At 32.5% G+C, this 20,679-nt stretch overlaps 4 protein-coding genes across 7 annotated transcripts; 2 read left to right on the top strand and 2 right to left on the bottom strand.

The window, feature by feature from the left end:
* Nucleotides 1-267: 267 nt before the first annotated feature.
* Nucleotides 268-3,741, bottom strand: LOC123893661 (serine/threonine-protein kinase Aurora-2). The gene is made up of 9 exons (XM_045943430.1): nt 3,369-3,741; nt 2,833-2,955; nt 2,025-2,171; nt 1,834-1,929; nt 1,537-1,632; nt 1,341-1,437; nt 1,136-1,253; nt 852-924; nt 268-739 (listed from the first exon to the last, which is right to left on the bottom strand). The coding sequence occupies exons 1-9, from the start codon at nt 3,411-3,413 to the stop codon at nt 638-640; spliced, it is 897 nt and encodes a 298-aa protein (XP_045799386.1). The 5' UTR covers nt 3,414-3,741; the 3' UTR covers nt 268-637.
* Nucleotides 3,742-10,351: 6,610 nt separating this feature from the next.
* LOC123893659 lies at nt 10,352-13,866 on the top strand. Of its 4 annotated transcripts, none has more exons than XM_045943426.1 (4): nt 10,352-10,500; nt 10,611-10,781; nt 12,415-12,663; nt 13,065-13,866. In XM_045943426.1, exons 3-4 carry the CDS (start codon nt 12,445-12,447, stop codon nt 13,176-13,178), a joined length of 333 nt encoding a protein of 110 aa, XP_045799382.1. In that variant the 5' UTR covers nt 10,352-10,500; nt 10,611-10,781; nt 12,415-12,444; the 3' UTR covers nt 13,179-13,866. The 4 variants fall into 4 exon arrangements, with proteins under 4 accessions (XP_045799382.1, XP_045799384.1, XP_045799385.1 ...); XM_045943428.1 differs by having other exon boundaries at nt 10,365-10,500; nt 10,649-10,781; XM_045943427.1 differs by having other exon boundaries at nt 10,387-10,500; nt 10,646-10,781.
* Nucleotides 13,867-14,926: 1,060 nt separating this feature from the next.
* LOC123893658 (membrane protein PM19L-like) lies at nt 14,927-16,149 on the top strand. Its single transcript, XM_045943425.1, has 4 exons — nt 14,927-15,171; nt 15,356-15,575; nt 15,734-15,779; nt 15,857-16,149. Exons 1-4 carry the CDS (start codon nt 15,060-15,062, stop codon nt 15,950-15,952), a joined length of 474 nt encoding a protein of 157 aa, XP_045799381.1. The 5' UTR covers nt 14,927-15,059; the 3' UTR covers nt 15,953-16,149.
* Nucleotides 16,150-16,653: 504 nt separating this feature from the next.
* LOC123893657 lies at nt 16,654-19,952 on the bottom strand. The gene is made up of 4 exons (XM_045943424.1): nt 19,647-19,952; nt 18,179-18,882; nt 17,973-18,071; nt 16,654-17,107 (listed from the first exon to the last, which is right to left on the bottom strand). Exons 1-3 carry the CDS (start codon nt 19,747-19,749, stop codon nt 17,979-17,981), a joined length of 900 nt encoding a protein of 299 aa, XP_045799380.1. The 5' UTR covers nt 19,750-19,952; the 3' UTR covers nt 16,654-17,107; nt 17,973-17,978.
* Nucleotides 19,953-20,679: the final 727 nt, after the last annotated feature.

The following is a 20,679-nucleotide window of genomic DNA, read 5'->3' as shown; positions in this document are numbered from 1 at the left end:
ATTTTTTTTTTTGTCGCGTGATGTTTAATATATCTTTGTCTGCACATCTGTATGTGAATCCAAACATTGAATGGAAAATGGAGTGGATAACATGTTTGCGTCTAGAGTTTGAATTCAGAGCAAGATCCGGATAGTAGTGTTTTGAATATTGAATATAAATAATCATGGCTTGAGCATTTTGTCAAACAATACAATTTGGGTAAAGGGGGGAAAAAAACCATATTTGCTGGTTTTTGTTAGACTTATTCCATGAAACAATAATATGAATTATCAAAGATCAAACCCAATATTGTTTTGTTGGAGAATAAACTTCTGAGTAAACAACAATTTGTAGATAATAGTACATATTAACCAAAGCTCCACAATGTATGATACTAATACATATATAAACTTGGATACAACGAATCAGTTATTCGGTTTCTGAAATCAAATAGTAAACATGGTGAATTGATTTTCTCAAACCAATGCTGTTCTTTTATCAGGTGTTTCAGCAAATGGTTTTTTTTTTAGTTTTAATTTTACAATTCTTCTTCAAATAGTTTTGCATCATCTCAGCCAAATGTTGTGGATTACTTTGAAGAAGCTGCTATTTTGGTGATTTCCACAATTAAGAAAACACAATAATTGACAAGGCACTCTAGCTTCTGTATATACCGGAGGGCTCCGCATTCTGAACAATCCAAGGGTGTTCCAGGAGTTTGTGCAATGGAAGTCTTTGAGAGGAATCCTTGACCAGCATCTGTTAGTGAAAAAATATCAAAAGTAAAAAACAGGCAAAATGAATATAATATCATGAAAAGAAAATTATCGAGAGAGCTTCACAAAAAATCCAGTGTGAACAGATGCAAAACCTGGCTGATGAGGTCTTTCGCAGCAGAAGAAACAATTGGTTTAGGAGGGAACTTGAGATCCACTTGAATTATCCTGTTTATTTACAATAAAAAGATGTCACGCACAGGACAGAAGTAGCATAAAGAGCACATTAGAGTCCATAGCATCCTCTAGTACTGCTCGAACCGTCCTTGTACAAGCGACAGAAACTCGTACATGTGCTAATTCAGATGTATCTTGTTCCAAAAAAATAAACGGAAACTCATACATGAAACATGTGCTAATCCAGATGTATAGTGCTTACCTCCTATAAGTATCAGAATGTTCTTTAGCCTCAAAAGGGGGGATTCCATAAAGAAACTCATAGCAAAGGACACCAAGGCTCCATATATCCACACTTGCATCATGCTCCACACTCTCCACTGTGGAAACCTCAAGAATTAGGCTCATCATAATATTATAGATAGACTAACTTATACAATATGAAAAAACATGTCAACGAAACATACCCATCTCAGGAGGAAGGTAATCCAGTGTGCCGCACATGGTCCGCCTGCGATTGAATGTGTGCACTGACCACCCAAAATCTGCTATCTTCAGTTCACCCTGATAATAAAAAATATTTTGACATGATAAGCACAAGGTAAAGACAACTACCAAAACGACCACAAAAGAAACAGTAATATAAAGTATGGGAAGGATCACCTGTGCACCAACAAGAAGATTCTCCGGTTTAATGTCCCTGTGTATTACATGCTTTCCATGGCAATATATAAGAGCCCGGGCCAATGATGCAACATACTGCCAACCACAAAATAACAACATAAACTCATCAATTTTAGAATAATACCCACATGACCAATCAGATGCACCCTATTTTACTTGTGTCAGATGTGTTATCATGTTATGTTAGGTTAGTGCAAATTACAAGAAAAAATTACATCAATGGACTATCGAGATTCATATAAACAAAGCATACGAGCACGAGGAATCAGTACTTACGGTAGCTGCACGTCTTTCACTGAAATATTTGCATTTCTGCAATTCCTTGTAAAGTTCACCTTTGGGTGCATACTCTAAAATCAAGTAAACTCGTTTCTGCAATGAAAAATTAAATATCGGTCAGTATTCTTAACCTTCTTCAGCAATGCATGGTTAAATTCTAAATATATCAGCACAAGCAAGAAGTATACCTGATCATAGAAGTAACCATAGAGTCGCAAGATATGGGGGTGTCGGAGATGACTCTGTATCTCAACTTCTCGCCGAAGCTGATGCTCAACTTGGGATTGTTGCAATTGGCTCTTAAAGAGTACTTTCAGAGCAACAATATGATTACTCTGTATCATAACCACATTATACATTTTAATGAACACATGAAAGACAATGTAAACAAAAACTGAAAAATAAACAGCACAAATCGACAACAACAATAATAAATTGCAACCATTTCAGATATATAAAATTCATCATCAGCCACATATATTCAATGTTTTTGCATACAAATTCTCAATGTGAGATTTTAGGAAAAGAATAAGAGGTGAGAAATAAAAACTCACAGTTTTTTCTCTGGCCAAATAGACATGGCCGAATTTTCCCCTTCCAATAAACAATGAGATCTCGTTGAAACAATCACAATAATTTCGAACAAAAACGCCAAACAATCAATATAAACCAAAAAATCTTTGAATCTAAACAATTTCAGCAGATCTCGTTGAAAACGAACACAATTTCAAGCAACAACGTCTTAAAGAGTACTTTCAGAGCAACAATATGATTACTCTGTATCATAACCACATTATACATTTTAATGAACACATGAAAGACAATGTAAACAAAAACTGAAAAATAAACAGCACAAATCGACAACAACAATAATAAATTGCAACCATTTCAGATATATAAAATTCATCATCAGCCACATATATTCAATGTTTTTGCATACAAATTCTCAATGTGAGATTTTAGGAAAAGAATAAGAGGTGAGAAATAAAAACTCACAGTTTTTTCTCTGGCCAAATAGACATGGCCGAATTTTCCCCTTCCAAGAGGTTTTCCGATATCAAAATCATTTAGAGTCCACCTTCTTTGCTCCTTAGCTGAACCTGAAACCTCCGAAGAAGCCTGCAATAAACCAAAAACGAAACAATCAATGAGATCTCGTTGAAACAATCACAATAATTTCGAACAAAAACGCCAAACAATCAATATAAACCAAAAAATCTTTGAATCTAAACAATTTCAGCAGATCTCGTTGAAAACGAACACAATTTCAAGCAACAACGTCTCCGAAAAAGCTTTCTACCTCATTAGGTTTGAATCCCGTAGCTAATTATTGAGAAATTCAAGATAAATACGAAAATGAAGAGTGAAAAAATCAAATCAAGAACGATAAATCGAAGCTTGGAGAATGCGACACGGCGATTAATTAAATTAATTAATTAATCGAATTGAATAATAAAAATGAAGAATAAACAATTGAAAGAGAATGAAAGGGGAAAATCAAAAACCCTAAAATCCGTAAAATCGATTAATACCGTGTGTTGTTGCGGCTGAGGTTGAGTTTCTGTTGCGATGGCCATTTGCGGTGGCAGAGAGAGAGAGATGGAGAGGTTTGTTTTTCTCGAAAACGGGTCGGGTTGGGGTTTTGATTGTTATGAAGGGAGAATAGAAATAGAAGAAGGTGATGAATAATGCACAGCTCCTTCTCTTCTTCTTCTTCTTCTTCTTCTTCTTCCTTCTTCCTTCGTTGGTTCAATCATTCATTAACATGAAACATTTTTCTATCTGTAACGGTCGAATAACGGATACATGCCACGTGTTCTGATCCCGCTTCTCTATTCGATTTTTCAAATCCTGCCGTCCTTTTCTCTTATTTGTCTTTTCCTATCTGGAGCGTCTATTATTTCCATTTATTTAACTCAAACTGGCATATTATATTATTTGTTATGAATATTATTAGTAGATGTCCTGGCCCATGTAATTAGCTCATTATGTTTATCCATATATAGATACTATGTATCATTGTATTGTAACTCTAACACTAGTGGTGAATAACATACATTATTCTTTCTCTCTCTTCTCCATCTATACTATTGCTCTTATTTACATTAGTTTATAATATATTATCAGCACGAGCTTACCAACTGAGGTACGCAATTCTTATTCTATTTTTATGAAATCACAAGTAGTTTTTATTTTTGATTATTATATGATTATGAATTGTTTGAACCTTGTATACTTATAAAGATCAAATAATAATAATTAAAATTAAATAAATTAATAAGCATCATTTTTTTATGTATTTAATTGATTCGTGATATTCGACATTTGTATGGTGAAGCATAACACTTTGATCATTAATATTACATAAAATGTTGATCAATTATTTATTTATTTATAATATATATTTTGGATGTTTGATATTGTTTGAGTTTCGTGACCGACAATAGTCTGGTGAAGCATCATTATGCTTCGTGACTGACACCTGTATGGTGAAACATCGACACTTCGATCATCCAAAAGAACATAAACATGTTTATTTAATTTTGGCTATAATTTAGAACCCTTGTTTTTAATTATTGGTTTTGCCTCAAATCTCCGTAAAGCCTATTTTAATTTTATTTTGATGCGTACTGCTTCTTTCTGCTAAAGGTATGTACATGAAGGCTATTTTAATTTTATTTTGATGCGTACGTCATACACGATGCAATTTTTTTTATTATTTTTTATATGCTGTAAATATTTAATTATGTTCCTGTAATTTATTTATTCATTATATATTTTAGAAGAATATATTTATGCATTCCTAAAGGATCGCAAAAGATATTGTTATTATAATATACAGTTCTTGAAGAACTAATAAATTTATTTTATGAATTTCCGAAGAATTCAACAAATTTAGTTCCTGAAGAACTTAGAAAACTTTTTTTTCATCATGAATTCCGGAAGAATTCACTAATCTAGTTCCTGAAGAACTTATGAAATATCACTATATTATGAATTCTGGAAGAATTTCAATAATCATGCATCCTTGATGGATTGCACATAGACATGATTTTATTTTTCTCTTCGATGAATTCCAGATGAATTCAATATTCCTACATCTTGAAGGATTGTAAATTGATAGTGATTTATTATTTAGTTCGTGAAGAACTCAACGGTGTATAATAAACTCTTATATTTTTTTATTCTCTATAAATTCTAGAAGAATTCAATAATCTTTGCATCCTTTGAGGATTGTACAAATGAGTATTTATATATCATAAAGTTTCTTGAATAACTTTAATATTTAATTTATTAGTGCAATTGAAGCATGAATTATTGTAAACTTCCAGATTTATTATGATGCGAAAAAAATGTATTGAAGAGCCTGAAGTTCCTTCATTCTAATAATTTTTATGTATTACTAGTTCCCAAAAGAAATTGATAATTTGAGAATCTGGACCATTTAGATATTTTGTGACTTGAATTGATGCATCAACTAAATTGGTCACATGCATATTTACTCACAACCAGAAGTTTGTGAGATTATTTTCTCAAATAGTTTTGCTAAGATCTCATTTTCTAAATTCTTAGAAAATATGTGATAAGTATCGTATGTCAATTGAAATTACTATGAAACATCCGGTAGTATGTTCATACAAAAAAATGGACTTAAGATTCATTCTTTAGACGTATAAAGTAATCACATGACTGACACTTATGAGATCATAACTTCTAATTTATATTTTGGGAACATTCAAACATGTATATTGAGATACTAATTCGCATCAAGCCAACGAGTTATTATAAGTTCTCCCCTAATTTACAATTTGAACTTTGTTTATAAACATGATTCCCATGTAAGCATTTTTGGATGTGTTGTGTATGTGCAATTGCTCTAATAGAATGCATTTAAACGGTTCTTAAAGAATATTGGGAAAATGTATTTGATATGAATCTCCATCTATTATAAATCATCTTGAGCCAAAAATTGGAGAATTATTTACAGCCCTGTAGGCTGATTTTCAAGTGATGAATTAATTTTCCCAATATTAAGGGGGAGAATAAGCAGCTAAAAAATATGAACTAGAAGTTCAAATGAATCACTTGAAATAAATTAATGTTATTATCTCACATTGATCCTCATAGTTTGAATCAAATGTTCAAAAGATAAATCATTTGCAAAGTTTATGAAATCAACTATCAGCTGCTAATGTTCCGATCAAAATGGATGTCCCTGATGGACAGTCTTATATTGCAAATGAATTTTAACCACCCTGAAGCGTGGTAGATCAGTCGGTTCCAATGAAAAAAAATCCTCAAATAAGAAAAAGAGCTAAAAAGAAAGATGACCCAAGTGAGGATATGAAACTGTCAAAAGAGTATTTGACATAATTGAGTTATAAGTTCCAGAAAAACTTCTCAGGTACCTGAAATTTATGATAATAAAGAGATCTCGACGAATTATGTCATGAATGAAAATTATGTCACGAATGAAATATGATGGAACCGAAAGGAAGTCAACGTTGACAATATTTTATATATAATATAGCGCTATTTGTGAAAGGAGTTAATGAGGATCATGAAATAAATTCTAATGAGAATTATAGACAATGATTGTCTAAATGAAAACGCAATTGCTACGTAATTAAAGTCACTTTGCAAAGTGAAGATTTTTGGACCAGCAGTCCATATACCTGAAGATGTAAAACATGATGAGATACGAATTAATTTTCTTGTGAATAGAAAATGTTGAAATACAAACATTAAAAGCTTGATTTTTTTTATTCAAGCATATTGGTAAATGTTTGTCATTGATTGTGAAGAGAAATATTCACATGAAGTGAAATCAAAATCCTTCTCTTACTTGATTAAGTTTGTTAACACATGGAAGATTCAATTTATTTGAAAAATGTGTTACGCTATATTTATATGTCACTTGTTAGCATGAATTATATAAAACTTCATGAATGATTTAATTTCCACGAGACATACATTTCAAACTATCGAAGAGATGACTTAATGAAATAAATAAGTCACTTTGGAAATGAATTTGTTATATGATGACATAAACTCCTGAAGAGTTCTTGAAATCTATTGATTAAAGAAAAGTTTGAAATGAAATATATTTGATATTAACAAATATAATTTATTGTCACTTGAAGTGAACAAAGATCATTTCATGTCTCAAGAAAATGATCACTTACTTGAATTGATCTTGAAGGACCATATTTTAGTTCAATTGAGAACACTATTGCATTTTGCTAATTATGTATGTGATGGTATCAATAAACTCAAAGATATTGAAACAAAGTCAAGTATATAATTTGTATCTTAGAGATACAACAATATCATCCGATTATGTGGAAGTTTTAACACTACATTCAGAAAGTTCAGAGTGTGGTTTTGTTGAAGTTTGTGATTCTACACATACAAGAAATTTGAAGAAGATAATACTGCATCAACAGCTAATTCAGAGAAGATTATATTAAAGAAGAAGAATCAAATCTTTCTACAAAGTCATCGTCAAGTAAAGCTTCTGATTAACTATATTGAAGATTAATTGCTCTTATTCGTCTCAGATATAATTGTCTTCATGAGGGGGAGATATAATTGTGTTCTGCACTCTTTTTCCCTTAACCATGGTTTTGTCCCATTGAGTTTTCCTGGTAAGGTTTTTAATGAGGCATTTCAAATACAAAGGATGTTGTACTCTTTTTCCTTCACTACAATTTTTTCCACCGGGTTTTTTCTAGTAAAGGTTTTAATGAGGCATATCCTCGATGGACATCTAAGGGGGAGTGTTATGAATATTATTAGTGGATGTCCTGGCCCATGTAATTAGCCCATTATGTTTACCTATATATAGATACTATGTATCATTGTATTGTAACCCTAACCCTAGTGGTGAATAACATACACTATTCTTTCTCTCTTTTCTCTCTTCTTCATCTATACTATTGCTCCTATTTACATTAGTTTATAACATTATTATATTTGTATAACATTTTCCTTATTAAAAAACAAGAGATTAAAATGTATCATGATGGTAGAGGTTAAAAATGCAAATATAATAAAAAAAAATTAACTTGTGCATTATTATTTTTAAAATATTAAATTATTTTATATTACTCACTTTAGTCCTAAAATATAAAATAAAAAAATTACTATTCAGGTTATCTTTCATCACAAAAAAAATTAATATATTATGTTAGTTTATCTTCTTGGCATAACTTGAACTCTGTACTTTCAACTTCATTACCCTTAATAAGTTGATATACTCCTCTCACCCCAAACTGTTACCCTTCCAATTAATCTCCTCTAACATATGTGATTTTTTCATCAAAATATCCACCAAGATGGAAGTTGTTAGATAATAGGACTTTAATTATTGTGTTTTATATGTTAGTAGTATAGTCCATTAGGTATTATTATAAATTCTATTGTAATTCTTATTTTATGTTAAGCTAGTGACATTCTATTAAAAACTTTAGCTGTCTTTCTCTTTTCCTATTTGTGTATCTTTATTCTAACATGGTATTGAGAGCATGGTTCGATCCGCCATGAACCACTAATCGCTTCTGTTGTTGATTCCCAAGAGTTTGGGAATTTGTTTATTTTGTTTGGTTTTATGGTTGCTTTTGGAAATTTTGTTGTTGTTGTTATTGTTGAGAAACTGATGAAAAATAAATTGTTTCTCATCTCGTACTGTTGCTTTTCTCTCAATCGGTGGCTTGGTTTGTTTGAAAAATTGTTGGTTTTTGAAATATTAAAAAAAAAAAAAAAACTCTCGATGGCATTTGGTAGGCTCTCGGTGGGAATTTAAAGGCAACCATATCTAAGTCTTTTGCAATTGGTGTATATGGTATATGAAGAAGATGGGAGCACATGGTGATGGATTTCTGTGCATCGTTTTGGTATTTTGATTTACTTCTTCTCCATTGTTTATCCTTCTTATTCTCTTGGTTACTGTATTATAGTAGCAATTGATTTGGTTCCGATTGATTGCACTTCTCTCCGTTGATTTTTCTTATTGCATTGCACTTCTTTCTATTGTACTTCTCTCTGTTGATTTTTCTGATTGCATTCCACTTCTCCCTATTGATAGGTGGGGCATCAGGTTGTATGATGGATATATGCGTGTTATGAGATGTGTTATTTGTAGGTTAGTGACCTCATGTGATGAATTTTCTTGTGTGTTAGATGATGAAGGAATTATGGGAGGTTCACAGTCAATTGTAGAGTGATAATCTCAATGAATTTTGGATGTATTGGTGGTATAAGGTAGAATATGGTCAAAACGTGTAACATTTTTGGAAATGAAGATGTCTTTGGATTCAATATCAAATAAAATTGTGTCCTTGACACTTTGCTTGTAGCCTAAGAAAACACATTTTCTACCTCTAGGTGACAATTTTGATCTGTTAATGTTTCGAGTAGATGCATATGCAAGTGTACCAAAAACTTTCAATTCATTCAAATTAGGAAAACAATTATGAAGTATCTCGTGAGGAGATTTGTTTTGAAGCACATGTGTATTAATCCTATTTATGATGTAGGTAGCATGTAAGACAGCATATGACAAAAAATGCTTAGGCAAACGGATGCCAAATCACATTGTAAGGGGTCAGTGCATCTACATGCACATGCTCCTCGTTCGCCTGCACAACCTGCTCCTCCTCATCATGCACCACATGCACATGCTCTTCGTCCTGCTGCTCCGTCTGACGCTGTAGAAACTCTTCATGCCTAGGCCCAGTACGCCTAATTCTACCATCTCATCCTCTGATACGCGCCACTTAAAAAAAATTAACTAAAAAACGCACGCAGTTAAAAAGTATACTGAAACAGTTGGGTTGGAGTGTTTGGTAGGCAAATTAATAAATAAATATAAAAAGCATACCGGAACACTTTCGTTTGAGTTTTTCGCTATGGATATTGATACCACAACACTTTGGTATGAGTTTTTCGGTACGCATATTCATACCGGAACACTCAAACGAAACTGTTTCGATACAAATATGCATACTGGAAAACTCATACAAAAGTGTTCCGGTAGAAACCTCAAACTGAAACACTTTAAAAAAATGTTCCGGTACTATTTCGACACTTACTCTCTCTTTTCCTTTGACTCTCACACCGGAACACTTTTTCTGAAGTGTGTAGAAAATGATTTTTGTTTTACTTTTTTAGTTTATATATGAGGGTATATTCGTCCAATCAAATTTAATTGTTGGGATAAAGGGATAAATGTTGAGAAAAAAATTTCTTAAAATTAAAGCTTCAAAAAATTTAATTAAAAAGCTCAATTAGTCGAAGCCCATTTATTTATGATTATTATTATTATAAAGGGTTAAATATGTTTTTGGTTCATATAGTTTTCCATAGTTTTTGTTTTAGTCCCTGAAGATTTTTTTTTCACACTTTTTAGTTTCTAAAATTTTTTTATCAAAATTTTTAGTCGATACTTTTAATCAAACTATTGTTCGAAAAAAATCTTCATGGACTAGAAAGAAAATCCTGAAAAGCTATACGTAACAAAAACATATTTTGCCCTATTATAAAACAGCCATGGAAGTCTCTCTGATCCTAATCCTAAAAAGATCACAGCCACCGCTGCCACGCATCTGTCTCTCTCATCCTCACTGCCTTCTCTTTTCTCACACCAGAGTTTCCGATTCTAAGGTACAGCCGTTTTCACCATTGATTTTAATAACCTTGCTATTTTTTGAAGTAAATCGTTGAAATGATTACTTTCATGTTATCTAAGTTTGTGATAATCGTAATAAAAAAAGTTTTTGGATGCAAACACAAAATCGCAACCCAAAAGCAGTGTGCCACCACAATCGTTTCAGCCCCGAATCGAAGAATTTCCCAACATAGCAAAACCGTTTCAGCCCCTGAGGAATAAGAAGCAAGGATCTACTTAATAACATATTTCACTTTTTCCATCTCTTTCATTTCAGGTGACCATTCTCACTCTTTTTTTTTTTTTTAGTTTTAAATATTGCACGTAAACTGTTTGACAAAATGTTCTTCATGGTTGTTTCTCCCAAAATGAAAATATATACTGTTTGACTATTGGGTGTGAAAAGCTTTTCATTCTTCTGCTTTAATGTGTTAAAGATTTCTTTTTTCAAGTCTTCTGTTCATGAGTTTCACCTATGTATGGCAAATAATAGCCGAAAACTGATAGACTAGCTTATAGCAGATGAACTTATAGCAAATAGCTTATAAGACCTGATTTATAGCTTATAGTAGATAAACTAGCTGATTGAATTTGTAGTGTAGTGGCGGTTAAATTATAAATATGAAATGACATGAAAAATATATGTTCAAGTAAGATGACAAAGGTAAAATTAAGAGAAAAATGATAAACTAAAAGCTATTAGCCATAAGCTAATTGAATGGGCTTGTCAAAATAAGTTATAAACTAGTAAAAATAAACTATATGCTCGTGAGAAAAAAATGTTTTCAAATGAGTCTTTTTTTGTCAGATGTGCTTATAAAGTTATAAGCAGCCATATGCCATAAACTCAAAATATGGCTTTGCCAAACATAGTCCAAGTGAAAAATTATTATGAGTAGTCTAAATGATGTTAGGAATATGCCTCTATTTTTTGTATGATATTCATGCTCAACATTTTTCGAACGGTCCTTTATTTCAAATTTTCCTAGATTGTTTGATGATATAACATGCTGATGAGTGAATTACTTAGATACTGAGAGATTTCCTAGGTTACATCAATAGATTTACTCTTGCAATTCTGAGACTCAAAACACGTCTCTTGTAAGAACAATTTTATAGATCTTTCAAACCTCAAAGGCTTGATCAGTCCATAGAAAGTTGAAGCGTGCATCTTTCCCATGCTCCCAACTAACAAAGTTAGTTTCATTACTATAGCCCATGGGTGATGATTGCTCCCATTCAAGGTGAATCCAACACCAACCAAGGGTTTGTATTAAGATCACCAATGTAGAGGGGATCCGGCAGATTGGCTGAGTAATCCAGGAAAGAAGATGAAGATAGAGAAGGAGTGGAGCTCTGGTTTTCAATTGGAGAAATCGGAGAAGGGAATCATGAAACTTAAAATAGCGGTGATAAACCAGATCTCAATTTGTGGAGTCCTGACCATCCTGTGAATTGGATGGAGAATTTTGTTTTCTCAATCATTACAAGAATCAATGAGTACAACTTATGTAATGAGCTGATTGAATTGCAGTAACTGATTCTGAACTAATTGACCGACTAAACTAACTGATATTAATAGTCGTGGACTCAAATATACAAAGGAATTGATGATCCTTATAGTGTGAAAGTTTCTTTGTCTTTTCTTTCCGTCTTTGCTCCTTTTTGGGAGGAAGCCTGTACACTCCTTTTTTTCTTTTCTTTTTTTCCTTGGAATCCTTCTTTGTTCTCTCTAATTGTATTTCTTTCATCCTAGTGTGCATATGTGTGAGAAAGAGAGAGAGAGAGAGAGAGAGAGTGAGAGAGAGAGGAGGGAGCACTCGTCTCCCAATTTTTAGGTTCCTAATTTTCTTTCTTTTGTAACAAAGTTCCTAAATTCTTTCCTATTTTAAATATGTCATCCCTTGCAGTAATAGATCGTGGATATTCATAGAAAAAGAATGAGAACCGAAGTCTTCCAAACAGCTAACATCTATCGCCATCTTCTCAAGGCAGTCAAGAAGCATATTGGGAAAGAAGAGAACAAGAGACATTTTTTAGAATATGTAACCTCCGAATTCCACAAGAACCGAAATCTGTCTGATGGTGTGGCTGTCCAACAGAAAATAAAGCTTGCTCGCGATTATGCTTTCCTGCTTAACAGTGTGCACCATCACAAGGTATTACTTTGTTTTTATTGTATTTTCCCTTCAAATAAAGCTTGCTCGCGATTATACTTGTATTGTATAAGCCTCTGTACATTGTTCTGATTGGTTAAATGACACAAACTCATTCAGTTTAAGACTTAACGAGATGTCAACGGATTTTGTTGTATGTATATTGCAAAATAAAAGTAAGAGGTGTAAAAGAGGATGTAATGTATTTTTTGCTAGTGATGAGCAATTCAGCATAGCCAAGTTGGATCCAAGCTAATCTTCTGCAGATTTTTTCTCATAATGGATATAAATCATATCATTTTTGTTGACTCATTTTATGTTTTTAGTGTAAATCATTACTGGGAAAAAACTACACTTTATTTGGCTGGCTTTCTGACCATGAATCATTCTCAACAATCTTGTAGGATTTGCTTTTCTCATATAACATTGCAATTGATAGATCAGATGAAGTGAAAAGGACACTTGGAAAATCTGCTGCAAGTGTTGGTCTTCAGCTTCCTGAGGTTTATCGATCATAATGATTGGCTGTATTAATTTTTGCATGTACGAAACTTGGCTTTGTACTACCCCAAAGAAGGGTTTTTCATGCACACTATTGGTAGTCACCAAAGCAGTTGGTTTTGGTTGATTGGAAGTTTCTACAGAATGAAAATAGTTTTGTAGCTATTTATTAAGATTGAAAATTTCAAATAAAAAGAGGAGTAAGCATCAAAGAGGATGAAAAAAAACTATATTATGTATGCCTTAGTTCATGTTTTTTGTAATAACAAGAACTATTGTCATTGTGTAATAGACCCTTGTTTCAGGGTTAATGTATTTCCATGTCTCTTCACAGCAACTAATTTCTTGCTCTTCACGCCCCCTTAACTTCATAAGGGCAAACAATGTGTTTTTCAAGAATAGCTAGAAGTTCAGTTCTTGGCTCAGTTACTGCCTTTTGGGGTTATATGAGAAGAAGTTCAGTCCTAACTGTCTGATCTGCAATGAACATCTTAAGATAGTTTATAGTTTATTTTAGTATTGTGTAATTTGAACCTTCCGATCTAATCTTGGTCCAAATTTTTAGCACATGCCTAATCCTGGTCTGAATTTTTAGCACATGCCTAATTGGAGTGTTGGCGGACAAAGACTTACTTGTTCAACACTCACCATCAAGTTTAACTTGATCAGTTGCTTTAGTAGTCCAATTGTGACTTTGGTTTCATATTTGCCTAGTATTTCTTTTCTTCTTTTTTTCCGGTTGATTTTTTTTTTTTTTTTTTTTTATCGTTTTTTCCTCGAACTTTTTGTGGGTTTTAGACTTGTACAACATAGTTGTACCATTTTGCTAAATGTACTCCTTTTGCATTTGAGTTAGAGGCTAGTTTATTATCAACTTAACCCTATGGAAGTTGTTCAATTGCTAACAAGTATATCCCTTTGAAGTTGTTCATTTTGCTACATGTACTCCTTACGCATAATTCATTTTTAAGATAATAAGATCAAATTGTAATTTACTTATTTTGCTTCAGGTTGTTTAATTAGTAACCCGAGCATATGACAATAAGTTGAAAAATACTAGATTTAGGTTTCAAGTCAATTTTATAACAAAATAAAACACTGGAGGGAGAGATTTGTTGTCTACTTAAGAAATTAGTCTTTACAATTTTATACGCACACAAAAACAAAATAAGTTATTTAAACTTTGATAAAGCTCAACTTAAGTGTCAAGATCTGATGTTTGGAATTGATTCAGTTTCATTCCATTAGTGACTAATCCAAACTATAATATAAAACATATTATGAAACTTGAAATAATATTATTATATGAAAAAGAATATTGTTTTCCAACAATACACGTGGTTTGGAATATTAAAGATCAAAGTGTAAGGATCAGGAGAGTCGTAGGGAATGCTACTATTCCAATTTTAGTATAAGCTTATACAATAAATTATGACTTTATCAATTGTTTGATCATAATAGTAGAAACTGTGTAAGCTTGTTGCCATGATATTCTGAATTCAAATAGCTAAGAATATCACTTTTCTTGGAGAACAAACAATTGACAACTCCCTTAGATGTTTGCCTGTTGAGAAGGTATTGTAGTTAAACAAACCTTGCAAATATGAGACAACTAAGAATCAAGAATATTTTCTCTTGCCTTGTATGTGAAGTATAAAAAATCATCTTTACAACCCTACATGAATAACAAGTAGTCTAGTTAAGGAAAGAACCCTTTTTTTTAATCAATTTCTCACATATAAGAAACTCTCACTTGTACATAAAAACATGCATTTCCTATTCATTGGATTAGAAATTTTCCTTCACTATTTTTTACACCCCTTGTTTTTTCTTTGATATATCTAACTAGCATTTTCCTTTATCCAATAACACATAATACACATTTATAAAAAGAGCAAATGAAATCAATAGCAAAACTTCTCTTGGGGTTGAATTTTTGCATGTATGTCATTGTTTTAGGCATTGGTGCATGGGCAATGAATAGAGCAATAGATCATGGTTTTATTATAGGTGAGAAACATCTTTCACATTTGACATATATTTTAAAATGTCAAAAAAACAAAGGAGATTTCGCCGAATGTTAGTGTGAATTAGACTTGTCAAACTAATTGTGCGATGAGTTGGTGTTAGCCTGGACGCCACTCATTATATGCTTCTTTCTTCGTTATACTTATGTTGTTAAGACATTATGCAGGTCCGGAATTACAACTTCCAGCTCATTTTTCACCCATTTTCTTCCCAATGGGAAATGCTTCAACTGGATTCTTTGTAACAATTTCTTTGTTGGCTGGAGTGGTTGGTGTTGCATCAGCAATTTCAGGAATCAATCATATCTGGTCATGGACTGCTGAGAGTTTGCCATCGGCTGCTTCCATTGCCACCTTGGCTTGGACTCTTACACTCCTTGCCATGGGGTAATCTACCCTTCTATATTCTTCATGCAACCCTACTTCTAAATACGCGTCAAATTATGTAGTATAATTATATTCTGCCAAATTCACTATCAATTTAAATACGCGTCAAATTATGTAGTATAATTATACTATTCTAACAAGATTTTTATTTTCTGCAGCTTTGCCTGGAAAGAGATTGAGCTTCAAATTAGAAATGCTCGCCTGGTAAGACAAAAAATCATTTAATAACTTTGTTGTTGAATTTATATTTTTGATTGCTGAAGTAATATGCAATTTTGCAGAAAACCATGGAGGCTTTCCTAATCATCCTTTCAGTTACACAGCTTCTCTACATAGTTGCTATTCATGGTGCTGCTGCATATAATATATATACTTGAAAGTTGAGAGGGTTCTTTTCTTCTGTTTATATTTTGGTTGATCATGATTCATGAAGGACTACATGTATTTTGTTTTTTTTTTTATTTCACCTTTTCTTTTACTTTATCTATTTTTCTTCAATGTGATTTGAATGATTGGATATGTATAACTCGAGATTAAGTCATTTCCAAAAGCAATAAAGAACATTATATACACATTTATACTTTTCTTCTAACTTTCTTAGGGCAGAAAGAAAGTTATGAGCATTGATCAATGCAAACTTCATAAACTGCACAAAGGGTGATAAGAATACATAGTTGCATAAACTTTATAAGCATTTACATGTTTTTTTAGGGTATACTTAGGATGGATAGATTTGAAGGAGAAAAAAGTAGGGTATACACATTTATAAGCTTACAGATATTTATTTATGGAAAAACTACAGATGAGAACTTTTTAAAAAAATTGAGATAATAACTGCTATAAAAGACATTGAAGAGGAACATATCTTGACATGATTGCACCATATGCTAGAACATGGATCTGGATTGGGTGCAGTCAGAACTCATTATTGCATGCAGAATTAGGACCGTCCAATTGAAAATTTAAAGATCAGAATTTTTATATTTTAAAAAATTACGGCCAACATAGTTGGAACTAGTTTATGTATAAGAAATTGAAAGCTTCTATGCCATACAACTATTTCAATTCAAAAGGCATATTGACAAATTCATCATATACATTGAAATAAATTTTGAGGTAATTGAAATTTCTAGGCCATACAATTCATACCACTACCCCACTGCTTCTTAACATCACGAATGAATGAATAATCCAAAGAAGAATTCTAAACCACAGAACTAACATTGTAGCTTGAAAGGCTCAAGGATTGACCTGTGAATTGTTGCAACACAGCTTCAAAAAATCATCCAATAGTATAGTTGGGATTGGTTACCCGTAATATTTTGAAAACTATTAACCGAGATACTCTACATCAAAATAACACAAAATGTTTCAACAAGGTCCTTCTAATTTGTTTGTTTTAGCTTTTGAGAGGTCTCAAACAAGATATCAGGATTTCAGTAGAAGCAAGAAAAACTTGCATTGGTGAAAAGTGTCTTAGGAAGCACAATTTTCTCATTTGACATGTAAGTTGAGATCCTCGCCTTGTATTTCTGCAGTAAAAGCAGAAAGCAGATATTATAAACCATAACATGATTTACACGGTCAAAATGTATAATAATAATACGGCGATAGACTGCACAAATAATCCCAAGAACTGCATGATCAGAAAGAATATTGCAACTTAAAAATCAATTGATACAAACAACACATAGGACTAAAAAGTAACATTTGAATATAGGATCAAATTGATTCAAGTACTTCAGGGTGTGTTGGATTGAGAACTAAATCCAATGGGCAAGTTTGTGCTCTTATTGTATGACTAGGCAATAAGCACTAATTACAACTAGATAAAGAAACCGGTGAATGATTTTTCCATTTGTCAAAAGTAAACTCGTTTTCATTTTTCGAGTGAACCACAGCAGGAACCAGACCACACTTCTCACAGTTTAGAACAATAAATTAATTATAAGTAAGACCGGAAAAACTGAAGACAAAATAAGAAGTGCAACAATTCCAACACGTGTTAGAGTGGATGAGAGCAATGTTGTTAAAATTGCGATTTAAATCTCAAGATCGTGCAATTCCTCACAATTTGACACAGGCCTGGCAATCCAGATTGCATGCAGAATTGTATTCTGCTGAGATCGCTATGAAATCTCAAAAAATCTTGCAAAAATGGTGAAATCACAACATGTAAGAAATACCACCAACCATCTCTCTAATAATTTATAATTAATTAAATGCCAAGAACAAACCAGTAAGAAATCATGTAACAGGGTAAGTAATTAAGACAACCACAAGCAAGTCTATTGGAGGTGAGCAATGAGCATATCTACGTCATCAAACACAACCTTTTAAGATAAAAGAGCCGCAACAAACGACTTTACAAGGTAGAATAACTTTAAGAGGTCAAACCTGAAATTATCTATCTGAACCTGACAGAACTTCAAATATTCCACAGCAACTCCACCATGAAGTCTTTCGCACCAAATTTGGAGCTGAGCTTATTGAAGGCTGGATACCATATCAACAAAGAATAATATAAATAAAATGAATTTTAAACAAAAAAAGACAATCCATAGTTATGTAATGAAACATGAATACAACAGAAAATGCAAAACCTGATTTTTGGAGCTTTTTGGGGTCTCAGAATCCTTAGTATGTACTGCATCATTAGATGATGAAGTTAACACTTCACTGTTAGATTCCTTTGGCTTAGGTTCCTCCAAACTTGATGTAGCATTCTCATTTGTTAAGGGATATACACTATCCTCATTCATCTTACCAGCAAGATCAATCACTTCTGGAAGAGGGGCAAGTCCAGTATCACACTTTTCTGCCTCAGACATAGAAGCCACAGTCTTTACTGAATTAACAGAATCTTTGACCACAGAATTGCCACCAGTCTCTTCAAGTTGAACAAATGGATTTATTTTAACCGCAGTCATATTGGAAGGTGAAGAATCATCCGATTTGACCAATTCGTGACGTACGGTTTCCTCTTCAAGGAAATTATAAAGCTCGTCTTTTGAGTTCTTCTCAGCCAAGGATTTGCCATTAGAAATACCACCGCCATTCCCATTCTCATAACATGATTCGGTCACAGTTTCAATATGCTCACGCCTTCCATTTTCATTCTCATAACTATCCTCGGATTTCAAATCTCTCTTTATCGTAACAGCCCTGTCCTCCTTCCCTCCTAACACTTTTTCAATGTTGAAATCGCCACAAACTTCTTCCACAGATTTCACATCAGAAGCATTTGGTCGAACAGCTGATTGGCCTCTCTCTTCCACCTCATTTTGGGACTTCAAATCATCATTTCCTAACAATTTCACAGAATCAATCAAACTATTATCAACTAACTAAAACCAACCAAAAAAAAAAAAATCTGAATCAAAATAATACACCTATCTACCTAAATTGACCTAAAAAACACAAAACAAAATTGAACAAGAATAATTAACAAACACCCAATGTACCCAAATTAACCAAACAGATCAAAAAAATATAATTTCAAAAACTTTATAAATATCTGATACAATATATAATTGAAAAGAACCCATGTATGATTAATTGACAGTTAGAATTGCACATGCTTTTAAAAATCCCTAAGGTTTGTTTTTTCTTTATTGGCTTTCACCACCGGTTTAATCTAGTTCGGGGGTCGGTTCTGGCATCAAGTGGTTCCGGCCCCTCCTGATCGCAGTTGCGGGGGATCGAACCGTGGTTATCCCTACCAAGTTCAGCGCCAATCACCACTGAACCAACTAACGATTGGTAATCCCTAAAGTGTGTTTGTTTCAAATGAAAACTGATTTTGAATGAATTAATTTGTAAAACTGATTTTAGTCAAATTGATTTTGATTAAATTGATCTGAATGAAAAAATTTATTTTTTAGATGAAAACAAATTTAAGACTCGAAATGACATTTAAAAGCAAAATCAATTCTACAGACAAAATCAATTATACTCACTAATAAGTAATAATAACCAAACATGTCAGAATCAATTTTATGTATCTAGAATCACTTTTACATCCAACAAACGTAAATCCAAACATAAGAATGTATTGAAAAAAGTACATACCATGAAGAGGGTTATTGGTTGATGAAAGGTTGATGTTAATGTTGTTGTTTTCCTTTTCCTTCTTTCTCCTAGCAGCTTTTCTCTTCTTAGGACCTGAAGGCATGATTGAGGTACAAAACACAACCCTTTTGTCTCACTCACACTATTGTCTTACGTTGGAGCCTTAAAACTGTTAATGGGGTCGGTGAAATGAAAAATGAAATTTGGTTCAATTGTGTTTTGAATATATGTAGTAGTGGAGGGAGTAGAGTAGCTAGTAGGAGCGTGAAAAATGGTCAGATAGGGAGCAAGATTTTCTGCTATGCTGTTATGGCTTTGAGCCGCCTGATTAAAATAAACGGTTGAGATTGTTTTATTGGATGAAAATGTAATATGTAATTGATGGTTGAGGATTATTAAAAAATTATTATATGAATTATAGAGTCTAAACCTTGTGAAAATATTACGGAAGGAAATTTTCAAATTTTCAAATTATTATTGGAAATCTAGAAATATAAATATGGATAAAGGTTAAAATTGTTCAGATTTTTTTGGTACAGATTGTTAAGATATTTTTACTCTTGAGTAAACTAATTAACTCATTTGTAATGAGGATCTATCTCGTTCGATGAATGTAAGATTTTTGGGATAATAAAAAAAGATGACTATATTGTAAAAAAAAAAAAGACTATAAAATGATTATTGCTAAAAAAATCTTATACTTATTTTGTCAAATAACTCTATTTCATATTTTCCATATGGAGAGATGAAGAGAGTGTATGTGCTAAATGAGGTTAGAATTTGAAAAAGAATAAAACAATTCACTACCTTGATGGGGAGAGGTTTATGTAAAATTATACTTAAAAAGGAATAAAACAATCTACTGTACTACCTTGGTGGGAGAGCATTTTTCATACCCACCTTCTCATTAATTACTTGTTTTTTTGCTCCAAAAAGATACCTCTTTTACCCTCCTCCTTTTCATAGTTACCCAGATACAGGGTTTTGTTTTTGTTCATCGTCGTTTTACTCTTAAACAAACCACCATCTTTGA

This window comes from Trifolium pratense, linkage group LG7, assembly GCF_020283565.1.
Source record: "Trifolium pratense cultivar HEN17-A07 linkage group LG7, ARS_RC_1.1, whole genome shotgun sequence".
Lineage (NCBI taxonomy): Eukaryota > Viridiplantae > Streptophyta > Magnoliopsida > Fabales > Fabaceae > Trifolium > Trifolium pratense.
Note: the sequence above shows the minus strand (reverse complement) of the source record. Positions and strands in the feature narration are given on the sequence as shown.

Excerpts from the sequence above, each read along its gene's own strand:
- LOC123893661 (XM_045943430.1), bottom strand. The coding sequence starts at position 3,413 with ATGGCCATCGCAACAGAAACTCAACCTCAGCCGCAACAACACACG. Across the intron at positions 1,438-1,536 it reads ATCTTCTTGTTGGTGCACAG|GGTGAACTGAAGATAGCAGA; the intron begins GTGATCCTTCCC and ends TTTTATTATCAG. Across the intron at positions 1,254-1,340 it reads TTACCTTCCTCCTGAGATGG|TGGAGAGTGTGGAGCATGAT; the intron begins GTATGTTTCGTT and ends AGGTTTCCACAG.
- LOC123893659 (XM_045943426.1), top strand. The coding sequence starts at position 12,445 with ATGAGAACCGAAGTCTTCCAAACAGCTAACATCTATCGCCATCTTCTC. Across the intron at positions 12,664-13,064 it reads ACAGTGTGCACCATCACAAG|GATTTGCTTTTCTCATATAA; the intron begins GTATTACTTTGT and ends ACAATCTTGTAG.
- LOC123893658 (XM_045943425.1), top strand. The coding sequence starts at position 15,060 with ATGAAATCAATAGCAAAACTTCTCTTGGGGTTGAATTTTTGCATGTAT. Across the intron at positions 15,576-15,733 it reads CTTACACTCCTTGCCATGGG|CTTTGCCTGGAAAGAGATTG; the intron begins GTAATCTACCCT and ends TATTTTCTGCAG. Across the intron at positions 15,780-15,856 it reads AAATTAGAAATGCTCGCCTG|AAAACCATGGAGGCTTTCCT; the intron begins GTAAGACAAAAA and ends GCAATTTTGCAG.
- LOC123893657 (XM_045943424.1), bottom strand. The coding sequence starts at position 19,749 with ATGCCTTCAGGTCCTAAGAAGAGAAAAGCTGCTAGGAGAAAGAAGGAA. Across the intron at positions 18,883-19,646 it reads AACCAATAACCCTCTTCATG|GAAATGATGATTTGAAGTCC; the intron begins GTATGTACTTTT and ends TGAAATTGTTAG. Across the intron at positions 18,072-18,178 it reads CAAAAAGCTCCAAAAATCAG|CCTTCAATAAGCTCAGCTCC; the intron begins GTTTTGCATTTT and ends TATGGTATCCAG.